Source organism: Sus scrofa, chromosome 3 (genome assembly GCF_054392235.1).
Source record: "Sus scrofa isolate SSC_HxYL_T2T_F1_AM1 chromosome 3, Sscrofa_HxYL_maternal_Yorkshire_Landrace_v2.0, whole genome shotgun sequence".
Classification (NCBI taxonomy): Eukaryota; Metazoa; Chordata; class Mammalia; order Artiodactyla; family Suidae; genus Sus; species Sus scrofa.
The window spans coordinates 30585110-30596339 of record NC_139385.1 but is presented as its reverse complement, the minus strand read 5'-3'; the positions used below and the strand labels follow the sequence as shown (position 1 = coordinate 30596339).

Sequence of the window (11230 nt, the reverse complement as noted above, 5' to 3'; positions counted from 1 at the left end):
CAACCTCCAGAGTATGACACTGACATAAGATCTCTCTTCTTCTCCCAAATTTTGTCCACCTACTCCAAGTACAATGTCAGTTACTTCCCAAACAGTGAAAGTCCTTGCTCCCTTTGAGGTCCAGTTTAAATGGAAATATCTAGATATTCTCTTTCTCTCTCTCCTTTTTATATACCTGAAACATTTCCTTATATGCATTGTTCTACTGGTCTTTATTTATCACGGAAGTAACATAAGCTGAGCCCAGAAAATTAAACCATATGCATACACAAATTATAAAGAAAAAATGTCTTATAATGCCATGCTGTTAACATTCATTTATATATATATATACACACACACTTACTACATATAAGTATGTATAAATATATATGTGTGTGTGTATATATACATACACATGCAATAGTATACAAAGTAGATATTTTTTGCGGTGTGCTTTTTTTTTCACTCCTCAATACATTATGAACATTTTTCCAAGTCAGTGTATGCTCTTATAATTTAATTTTCAGAGACATTTTAGTATTCTAGCCAATAAATATATTATATAAATATATTAGAGTTCCTGTTGTGACTCAGTGGTTAACAAATCCTACTAGGAACCATGAGATTGTGCGTTTGATCCCTGGCCTCACTCAGTGAGTTAAGAATCCAGCGTTGCTGTGAGCTGTGGTGTAAGTTGCAGACGCAGCTTGGATCTGGTGTTGCTGTGGTTGTGGGGTAGGCTGGCGGCTACAGCTCCAGTACCCCTAGCCTGGAAACCTCCACATGCCACAGGTGAGACCCTAGAAAAGACAAAAAGACAAATATATATATATACAAAATTTTATTTTGCCTTTAAAATGTACTGGAATTTTTTTTTTTTTTAGCTTTGTTTCATTTTCTAAGGTAGTAATGTTTTCTTCCTTTCTGATTCTCAAAGGAACACAGACTTATTGTAATATTTCATGTCATTGGAATATATACTTAATAAGGTAAAAATCACATGAATTCTCACAGTCATTAATATTTGGGTGTATTATTTTCAGATGCCTTTAAGAGCATGCATTTAAATGTACACATGGTTCTTCCTTAAAAAGGAAATCATGTTATACAAACAGTACTGAAAACTGCTTCTAATTATTTAATAAGATATCATGGACTGTTTGCACTTAAAAGAGATCCATGCCATTCTGTTTCATGGTTTCATCATAATTTAATTTGTTGCTTTTTCATGACGTTTAATTTGAATCAAGTCTTTGTATAAGTTGGAATGAACATCCTTGATCAGTTCATCTTTGCACAAGGGTCTGATATTTCCTCAGGATAAATTCCTTAAAGTAGAATTGTTGATTCAAAAGGATGCCATATTTTAAAGACTTTTGGCACATGTTGTGCCAGGAAATTTGAACCACTTGAACCACTTCCTCCAGCATTGTTCATTTCCTCACACGCCTGCCAAAACTGAGTATTATTATTCTTTTTATTCGTTGCCTATCTGATAGGCAAATAGATAGTGGTACATTGTCTCCATTAGCATTTATTTGATTTTCAGTGAGTCTAAATAGGCCTTCTCATGTAAAAAATATTTTTAAAAGATTTTTTTTCTGAGAACAGTGGAAAAAAAATCAACTTCAAAAGAAGAAATTAAATGGACCAGATGCTCAGAGTAATTTAATATAAGTGAATTGCCTATCTCATGACAATAATTGCAATTCAGCTTTAAAAATTATTGCCCAAATGTACTACTAATTACCAAAAAGCAAGGGAAAAATATGATTATTTAAAAATCTTTTTATTGAATATCTCTTTGGGGAAAAAAGGGATAGAAAAAAAAATCAAATCAAAATTTTCTGAATTTAGCCCAAAGAAAAAATACAACATCAATATTTGACTCAGGTTATTAAATGGGGTGTACCAGTTTGTGACTATCTGGACAGGAATATATAGTGATTCTATCAAGAATTGTGGAGTTCCCCTTGTGGCGCAGCAGAAACGAATCTGACTAGGAACCATGAGGTTGCAGGTTCGATCCCTGACCTCATTCAGTTGGTTAAGGATCTGTTATTGCTGTGAGCTGTGGTGTAGGTTGCAGACGTGGCTTGGATCTGGTGTTGCTGTGGCATAGGCCGGCAGCTACAGCTCCGATTAGACTCGTAGCCTGGGAACCTCCGTATGCTGCAGGTGCAGCCCTGAGAGGACCAAAAAAAAAAAAAAAAAAGAAGAAGAAAAGAAAAAGAACTGTGAAGAAGAACACCAGGGACTGAAAGACAAAGAATGAATTTAGAAGGACCCCCAACTCGTCAATAGAAAACACTTTGATTTAAGTTGTACATCAACTTGGAAAGCTGTCAATAAATAGGATTTCTGCAAGTAGAAATAGCTTAAATTCACTAAGGAAACCCATGAATCAGCTTCCTGAGTGTTTCATCTATAAATCTGAAGTTTTGTGTTTGAAATTTTAAGAGAAGAGCGATCTTTGGGATCATCGCAGGTTTTTTTCATGTTCTTCTTTCCATCTTAAAAGGATCATTTAAGATCACCTGGGATGGGAGGGAGGCGTGGATAAATAAGATGCAGTACATATATATATATATACTGGAAAATTGCCCAGCCCCTGAAAAGTACGAAATAAGGCCATTTGCACCAACATGGGTGGCTCTAGAGATTATCATACTAAGTGAAGTTAAGTCAGAGAAAGATAAATATAATATGCTATCACTTATATGCAGAATCTAATTAAAATGCCACAAAAGAACTTATTTTTAAAATTTTTATGGCCACACCCATGGCATATGGAAATTCCCAGTCCAGAGATTGAATCTGAGCTGCAGCTGTGACCTATACCACAGGTGCTGCAATGCTGGACCCTTTAACCCACTGTGACCTGAGCCTCTGCAGTTGGATTCTTAACCCACTGTGCCACAGTGGAAACTCCCAAAAGAACTTATTTTATTTATTTATTTTTTGTCTTTTTGCCTTTTCTTGAGCCTCTCCCGAGGCATATGTAGGTTCCCAGGCTAGGGGTCTAATCAGAGCTGTAGCCACCGGCCTGTGCCAGAACCACAGCAATGCAAGATCCGAGCAGCGTCAGCAACCTACACCACTGCCCTCGGCAACGCCGGATCCTTAACCCACTGAGCGAGGCCAGGGATCAAACCCGCAACCTCGTGGTTCCTAGTCAGATTCGTTAACCACTGCGCCACGATAGGAACTCCAAGATCTTATTTATAAAACAGAAACAAACTCACAGATTTCAAAATCAAACTTATGGTTACCAAAGGGGAAAACTTTGAGGGGAGGGATAAATTAGGGGGTTTATATATTAAACTACTATATATAAAATAGATAACTAAGAAGGACCTACTGTATAGCACAGGGCAATCTACTCGATACTCTGTAATAACCTATATGGGAAAAGAATCTGAAAAAGAATGGATATATGTATATGTATGACTGACACACTTTGCTGAACACCTGAAATTAATACAACATTGTAAGTCGACCATAGTCCAATAAAATTTAAAAAATAAAAATAAACATAAAAGATCCCTTGGGATGGGGAAATGCCACTCCTCTGGGGTCTGAAGCATGTAGATTTAACCCAAATTGAACACCCTCTAACATCCTCATTACAGCTCATTCCTCTCAATAATTTCTTTTTTAACTTATCCAATCTAAATTTGGGCAAATTCAATCAGTATGTTTTTGTTTGTGTTTATAGTAAAGTCTTAGGTGTTTTACAGTCCCTCTTTGATGTCTTTTAAATGTGGTGTTTGGTTAAATAAAAGTGAAACTTCTTCTTTGGGGGAGGGCTGAGATATTGTGCTCCCCTAAGATATATAGCTGTATTAAGGTGGAAAGAGGTTTCCTTTGATCCAAAACAATTAAATCAGATGAACTGACCAGAGCCCTCGTGAAAGTGACTGTGTAACAGAACTGTGTTATTTCATATTTGCTTTGCTTAGATTCAAGTTTCTTTTCTTTCCTCCCTCTTTGAACTTATTTTCCTTGCCACCATCTCTATGCACTCTGGTCACGCTGCAGTCCTGGTTCTCCAAATATGTAATGTCACCTATGTGTGCATCTGCTTATGATGTTTTCTCTGCTCAGAACGAAGTGGCCAAGTGCCAGCGTATGGGCTGGATCTAACCCACAGCAAGTTTTTTTTTTTGGTCTTTTTGTCTTTTTGAAGCCATGTCCATGGCATGTAGAGGTTCCCAGGCTAGGGGTTGAACTGCAGCTGGAGCTGCTGGCCTACACCACAGCCACAGCAATGCAGGATCTGAGCCTCCTCTGCAACCTACACCACAGCTCAAGGCAACACCAGATCCTTAACCCACTGAGTGAGGCCAGGGATTGAACCTGCCACTTCATGGATACTAGTTAGATTCTTAACCTGCTGATCCACAATGGGAACTCCCCACAAATATGTTTTATTTGCACTTCATCATATTTTTCTTTTAAATATAAGCCAATATGTAAAAATCAAAAAGTTTCACATGAAATTCTGGATTTCTGCCTTTGTTTGGAAAAATGGGAACTCTGGGAATATTGTGTTTGCTTTTATTCAAGGTGGACTTAACTATGACTTTGTTGAAAAAACAAGCCTGGCCCTATGCGGTTACTTACATTACCTGCGTGGCTCCTTTAGGTTGATTTTGGGATATCTGCTAGGAGATGTGGATGATACAAAGGACAAAAGACACCGGTTTCGTGCTTCCGCAGTAATACTATCTAGTTGGGGACCAGGGCATCTTTGACACAATAAGAGAGGCTCTAAGTCCTTAAAAGCCGCAAGAGATATTGTAGTGAATTTACTAGGTGGGTGTAGGGGGAAAATATATGCAATAAAAGATTTTGAGTTTAGAGACAAGGGAAAAGGTAACAAGTAAGTTTATTGCATATTCTTTGCTACAACCAATTAAAGGTTTTGAGTTTAGAGACAAGGGAAAAGGTAACAAATAAGTTTATTGCATATTCTTTGCTACAATCAAGCACTTTTCCAAAGCCTTACATATGCTGAGTTAGTCACATGATACATCTATGAGTAGATAATATTTCCCTCAATTTATAGACGAGGACACTGAGTCCTAGAAGAGTTGAACTTGAGGCCTCCTCGCGGGTAAAAGGGAAAAGTGGAAGTATGTTAACAAAGACCACACTGTGTGGGAGAACATTAGACGGGGAGGCAGACTTGATCTGAGGGGTATTGCCTGTGTACTGCTGGGCAAATCCATTAAGTGCTCTGAGTGTTATTTCACCCCCTCTGATAAGTATTCTTTTATTCTTTCTCTAAGAGAAAAGTGGTGATGGTTGGTGATGGTGGGGGCAGCGAATGTCTAAGTGTTTTGTAACTGGAAGGCGTGAAGATGCTTTTGTAACTCCCCTGGAGGAATTACAAGTCTCATTCATCACATGATAGGACACTGGTCGGGGCACCTTAAGGAGAGTGCAGCTCTTCTAGTGAGCCTGCCAATCACCAGAGGATCTTGTTCAACTTCAGATTTGATTCAGAAAGTCTGGGATGGGGTCCAAGACTCTGCGTTTCTAACAAATGTGCAGGTAACAAGGCCTTAACATGTCAGTTGGAAGGGCATTGCCCTTCTCTCCTGTTGCCACCTGTTACTTACCAGGAATGTTAAGAGGTCTTCTCAGGCTTCTCTCCTGCCAATCCATGGGGCCAGCCTGGTGAAAGTTCACTGAAATCCTGATTTGGGGGTCTGTACAAGTATTATCAGAGTTCTCAACGCTGGCTTGGGGTCAGAGCCATAGTTAATAAGTTATTACTTTTTTTTTTTTTTTTTTGGTATCTGTTTATAACTCAAGGCTTGGCAGGAGAAAGGCTGGGGGTGGGGGTTGTAGCCTGAGGCAGGATTCCATTGGGCATTCATTCATTCCACAAATATTTTTTACCTACCATGTACCTGATTGTGTCAATCTTGGGGTCACTGGCCGTAATGCCATCTAATACTGTCTGCAATTCTACCCAAAACCATTGCAGAACTATTCACATATATAATTCTATAATTACACAGAAGTAAACTAAGGAATCCATGGACCCTTGTACGAATATTGGTTGTATTAGACACTATTTGCTTCCTGCCCAACATCCATTCCTCTCTTCTTTTGCTGATTGGGAATCAGTTCTGTTCAGTTCATAAGTTCTCTACATGTGACTCAGAGGAGGCTAGCAGTGGTGCTGGAATTGTAACTGAGCAAGTGGGCTTGTTGTCCCCTGCACCATGGAAAGGCCAAGGCAATGGTCTTCTATGGAGAAAGGAGGCTTTATTGCAGGGCAGCAAACAAGGAAATAAGGGGCACAGCTTTAGCTCCATCGCCCCGTTTGGCTTTTCCAATTTATCTTGGAAGTGGGGAGCAAGAAGAGGAGGGAGCTCAGAAGTGACTGGTGGAAAGTAGCATAAGTTTCAATGTGAGTTTCCAGAGTTTAAGCATTCTCTGTGCAGGCCTGACAGTCCTCCATGCCTCTTCAAGGTGTTGCAAGTGCAGGTTGGGGGTGGAGCGATCTGGTATGTAGCATGTGGTGGATTTTCAGTGACATCCAAAAATACTCAGTCATTCCGGTCCCTCAGGGCACCTGTGTGAGACCCAGGCTCAGTTGGAGGGGTTGTCAGCAAGTTGTTTCCGTATCTGTGGTTTCCCTGATACTCAGCAAAACCAGCTTGTGTTCTCTCTCCATGTTTCCATTTTTGTTTCTCTCTTGGATCTGCCATATAGGCCTTGAGCCTTTAAGCTACAGGAGCTGGTTTCAGAACCACGTCTTACCAGCTCAGAAGAGAAGATGGCTAAATTTTCAGAAAGTTTGAATCATATAAACACACCCATTATTAAAAATAAAATTATATGCACTTGCAATTTAATAAATTACATTAAAAAGATAACACTCAAAATTCACAACTTTCTAATGATTTTACCACATTTTACAGTTGTTATTTTTGCTCCTCAGATTGTGTAAAATCTATTAAATATCTATGAGGCAGGAATAATCATGTGCTATGGCCTATCTCTTCCAAATTCTGTGTCCGGTATTAGTAGCTCGAAATGTGCAATGGTGGGTGTATTCACATCATAGAAATTGGCACATGCTATAAATTGGAGCTTGATTTTTTTTTTTTTAACTAGGTGAGCTAGTTGTTAAACATTTACCAGCACACAATGGGATAATCCTGTCCAGGGGAAAATTCTAACTGATCTAAGATAAACAAGGTAGTTCTATTTTCCTTCCCTCGGGCACATGGCCCAGTTCTGAACAATGAGAAATGAAAGTTGCTCATTTGGGAGATGATATAGAAAGTTTTCTTGCTTCTAAAAAGGAGATACAGGGTAGATATGGGATTTTCTTTTTTTTTCTTTCTGGCCATTGTAATGTCTGGATGTGACATTTCTGGACTTCTTCAGAAGTTGTCTTGCAACAAGGTCAAGTTAGGATTAACATGCATTTTGTTCTTTATTTTTGCTTTTATTTTTTTGGACCTCATGTTCAGAGAAAACAAATTAGCATGTACTTTTAATATTTTCTCTTCTAGAGGGGATCCTGATAGATGTGACATCTGGGGAAATACTCCTTTACATTATGCAGCCTCCAATGGTCATGCTCACTGTGTCTCATTCCTGATCAACTTTGGTGCCAACATCTTTGCCCTGGACAATGATTTACAGTCTCCACTGGATGCTGCTGCCAGCAGAGAGCAGAACGAATGTGTTGCTCTCTTGGATAAGGCCGCCACTGCCCAGAACATCATGAACCCCAAGAAGGTCACCAGGCTGAAGGAGCAGGCTCAGAAGAATGCCAGGAAGCAGATCAAAGAGTGCGAAAGGCTCCAGGAGAAGCACCAAAATAAGATGGCCCGTACCTACAGCAAGGAGGAATCTGGGACGCTTTCTTCTTCCAAGAGCACTTTCTCCAGGTCATCCTTTTCAAATGCTTCTGCATCCAATACATTCGGGTCACTGTCTAAGAGCATTAAAGACACTTTCAAGTTAAAGTACAAGAAGAACAAAGATACAGCAGAGCAGGTAGGGAAGGAGAGCAGAAGTGGGCAGAGGAATGTGATGGAAATGTTTAAAGAGGAAGAGGAGGAGGAGGAAGACAAATTCTCAGGGGACTTCAAAGAGAAACTCCAGTTCTCATTAAAAGGGGACAGCTATGTGCAACATGAATCCATCCTCAACCGTCCAGGTCTAGGAAATGTTGTTTTTCAAAGCAACAGAATCTTGAGCCCTGAAGACATCTCAGATAGCAAGAGGGAGTTTGGGTTTAAAATGCCCAGTGAATTGCTTCAGAGACAAGAAGCATCTGAGGCAGAGGCAGAGGAAGAAGAGGACAACCAGCGTGAGGATGATCTGCCTTGGGATGAGGATGAAGTGGAGTGGGAGGAAGATGTGGTTGACGCTACTCCCCTGGAAGTGTTCTTGCAGTCCCACCACCTGGAAGAATTCCTTCCTATTTTCATGAGAGAGCAGATTGATCTGGAAGCGCTCTTGCTTTGCTCCGATGAGGACCTTCAGAGCATACAAATGCAGCTGGGTCCCAGGAAGAAAGTTCTTAATGCCATAAACAGAAGGAAGCAGGTGCTACAACAGCCTGGGCAGTTGGTTGACACCAGCCTCTGATGGAGTATTGGGTCCCTGGGGTGAGTCTGCAGCAGTGGGGTGATGCTGTAGCTCAATGGAAACATTCTAGGCATTACCCACTAGTCTACCCAGGATTAGACTGCTGGGTTTCTAGGGTTCTCGGAGGAGTCTACCCAAGAAAGAGGTCCAAATTCTACTCTTAGAAATACTCTATACCCGTCCAAATAAACCACCAGTGAGAAATTCAAGGAGACCTGGGAATAAGAAAATGGCATTTCTCTTTGATTATCTTTTTGATCTTTTTGAATATAGAAAGGATTAAATGAATGACAGAAAAGAGGAAAAAAAAAAAACTTTCTTCACTTTCCTAACTCTGGACTTAAAATTGTAATCTCTCATCACACACTTAATTTCTGATCCTTAAAGTCTGGGGATTCTAACTCCAGTTCTGGCCTTAGCTCTGTGGCTTTATCTGTTGGTGGAGACTAAATTTCCTCCATTGGCCTATGGCTTAATGCCCAACTTGAATGTGTTTAACTCTTCAACAGATGTTTACGTGTGTGTATAAGGAATAGAAATAAGTCTATAATACTTCTGACAGGAGGGCAGGTAGAGAGAGAGAAGAATGAAGCAGAATGTATGGTACCTGTTATGGACGGAATTTTGTTCTTCTAAAATTCCCATGTTGAAACCCTAACCCTCAATGTGACTGTATTTGAAGATAAGACCTTTATTACAGAGGTGATGAAGGTTAATGAGATTGTAACGATGGGCTCTAATTCCACATGACTGTACCTTTTAAGAGGTTGAAACAGTGGCCATGTGCATGCACAGAGTATGTGATGTGTAAGCAAGGAGGGAAGCCTCGGGAAAAACCAAACCTTCTATCTCCTTGGATTTCGAGTCTCCAAAACTGTAAGAAAATAAATTTCTATTGTTTAAATCACCCAGTTTGGGAGTTCCGTTATGGCTCAGCAGCAAAAAACCTGACTAGTATCCATGAGGATGCAGGTTCGATCCCTGGCCTCGCTTAGTGGGTTAAGGATCTGGCATTGCCATAAGCTGTGGTGTAGGTCTCAGATCTGGCATTGCTGTGGCTGTGGTGCAGGCTGGCAGCTGCAGTTCCAGTTCAACCCCTAGCCTGGGAACTTCCATATGCTGTGGTCCAGGCCCTAAAAAAAAGCCAAAAAAAAAAAAAAAAAAACAACAACTAACCAATTTGTAGTATTTTGTTACAGCAGCCCTAGCACACTAACAGAGTGCATAAGCAAGAGAGTCGAGGAAGTGAGAAAGAAGGATTCAGAAAAGAAATCTGACCTATTAGATGATTTTTCTGAGGTTAAGTGCCTCCTAAACCTTAAAAAAAAGGAAGAAGAAATCTAGGTTCTTTGTGGAGAAAATTCAATTTGTAAAAGTAAATTTTTCTTTTTTATGCATATTATGCATATATCTTTATTTACTGTTGTCTATCACCATTTCTGTACATTTGAATGCATGTAGGTTCTACAACATAACCCTTAACACGGACACTGCTGCTGGCATTATTTGAATAGTAATCTCAAATTCAAATTGAAACCCTACTTGAATAGCTAAGTAAGCTTCACTGGACTTTTATAGTCAGACTTGCATTAAATGAAATTTACCATTGATTATGTGTATGATATAGAAACAGCTTCAGCATGTCTCCTGATTCATATCTGTTTGGGTTGCTTCAGAAAGCACCACGGAGGGAAATTCCCTGTGTGGCTTAGTGGGTTAAGGATCTGACATTGTCTCTTTGAGGACACAGGTTCAAGCCCTGGCTTTGCTCAGTGGGTTAAGGATCTGGTGTTGCTACATGCTGCTGCACAGGTCACAGATGCGGTTCAGATCTGGAGTTGCTGTGGCTGTGGTGTAGGCCACAGATACAGCTCTAATTGGACCCCTAGCCTGGGAACTTTCGTATGTGGCCATCACAAGGGGGAAAAATACACCACCATGGAGGATACAGATATTTTAATCTGAATGATTGGCACATTCTTCCTTAATGAAGGGGTTGAAAAGGTTGTGAATCATTGAATAAATATGTTACATTAGGAGATGATTATATTTATAAATATCAAATTTCATTGTTCTGGAATAAACTCTAGTTGTACACAAAATAATGTACACGAGAGCCATATTAACATGGAAGTCACTCAAAAAAGTATGTGATGTTTGAGTCTCCCTCTTACTATTTCCTTATTATAGAAGTCAGGATTCTGTCTCTGAGGAACCCCCAGAAACACTGGGTGGCAGGATATAGAAGTATAAGCCACTAGGAGAGGGCCACTGTTTTTTAAAAAAGGACTCTTTCCAGCAGTGCTTTGTACGTCATTGTCAGAGGTAAAAATAACATGGAAAGCCTGATGATCTATTCTAGCAGATGAGAGGCAGCATGCATGGAGTGATGATACAAAGAATTTTGAGCTGGAAACCAGCATTGCTACCTGGAAGATAGAATAGGAAATGAAAAGATACTTTTAAGGAAAGTAAGATAGGCCAGCAGAAATGTTACTGGAATTCAGCATTACAGGACTGAGTTCTGCTTTATGGGATTTGATTATTTCTAGTTGGAATTTTCTATGCTGCCCTATTGGAGGGATGGTAATTTACTCAGAAATATAGGAAGGGGAAGGTA

General features: G+C 39.9%; 1 protein-coding gene across 4 annotated transcripts in view; it reads left to right on the top strand.

Annotated features, from left to right (window-relative positions):
- Positions 1-11230, top strand: part of ANKS4B (ankyrin repeat and sterile alpha motif domain containing 4B) — a 33668-nt gene that overhangs the window by 11038 nt on the left and 11400 nt on the right. For 2 of the 4 annotated variants that reach the window (XM_085017452.1, XM_085017450.1), the window contains exon 2: positions 7524-8630. In XM_085017452.1, coding sequence (XP_084873578.1) covers positions 7738-8610 — 873 coding nt within the window. In that variant the 5' untranslated portion in view covers positions 7524-7737 and the 3' untranslated portion in view covers positions 8611-8630. Of the gene's footprint in view, positions 1-7523; positions 9518-11230 lie in introns of those variants that run through there. The other 2 variants (XM_085017451.1, XM_003124558.7) reach the window with 1 other exon arrangement.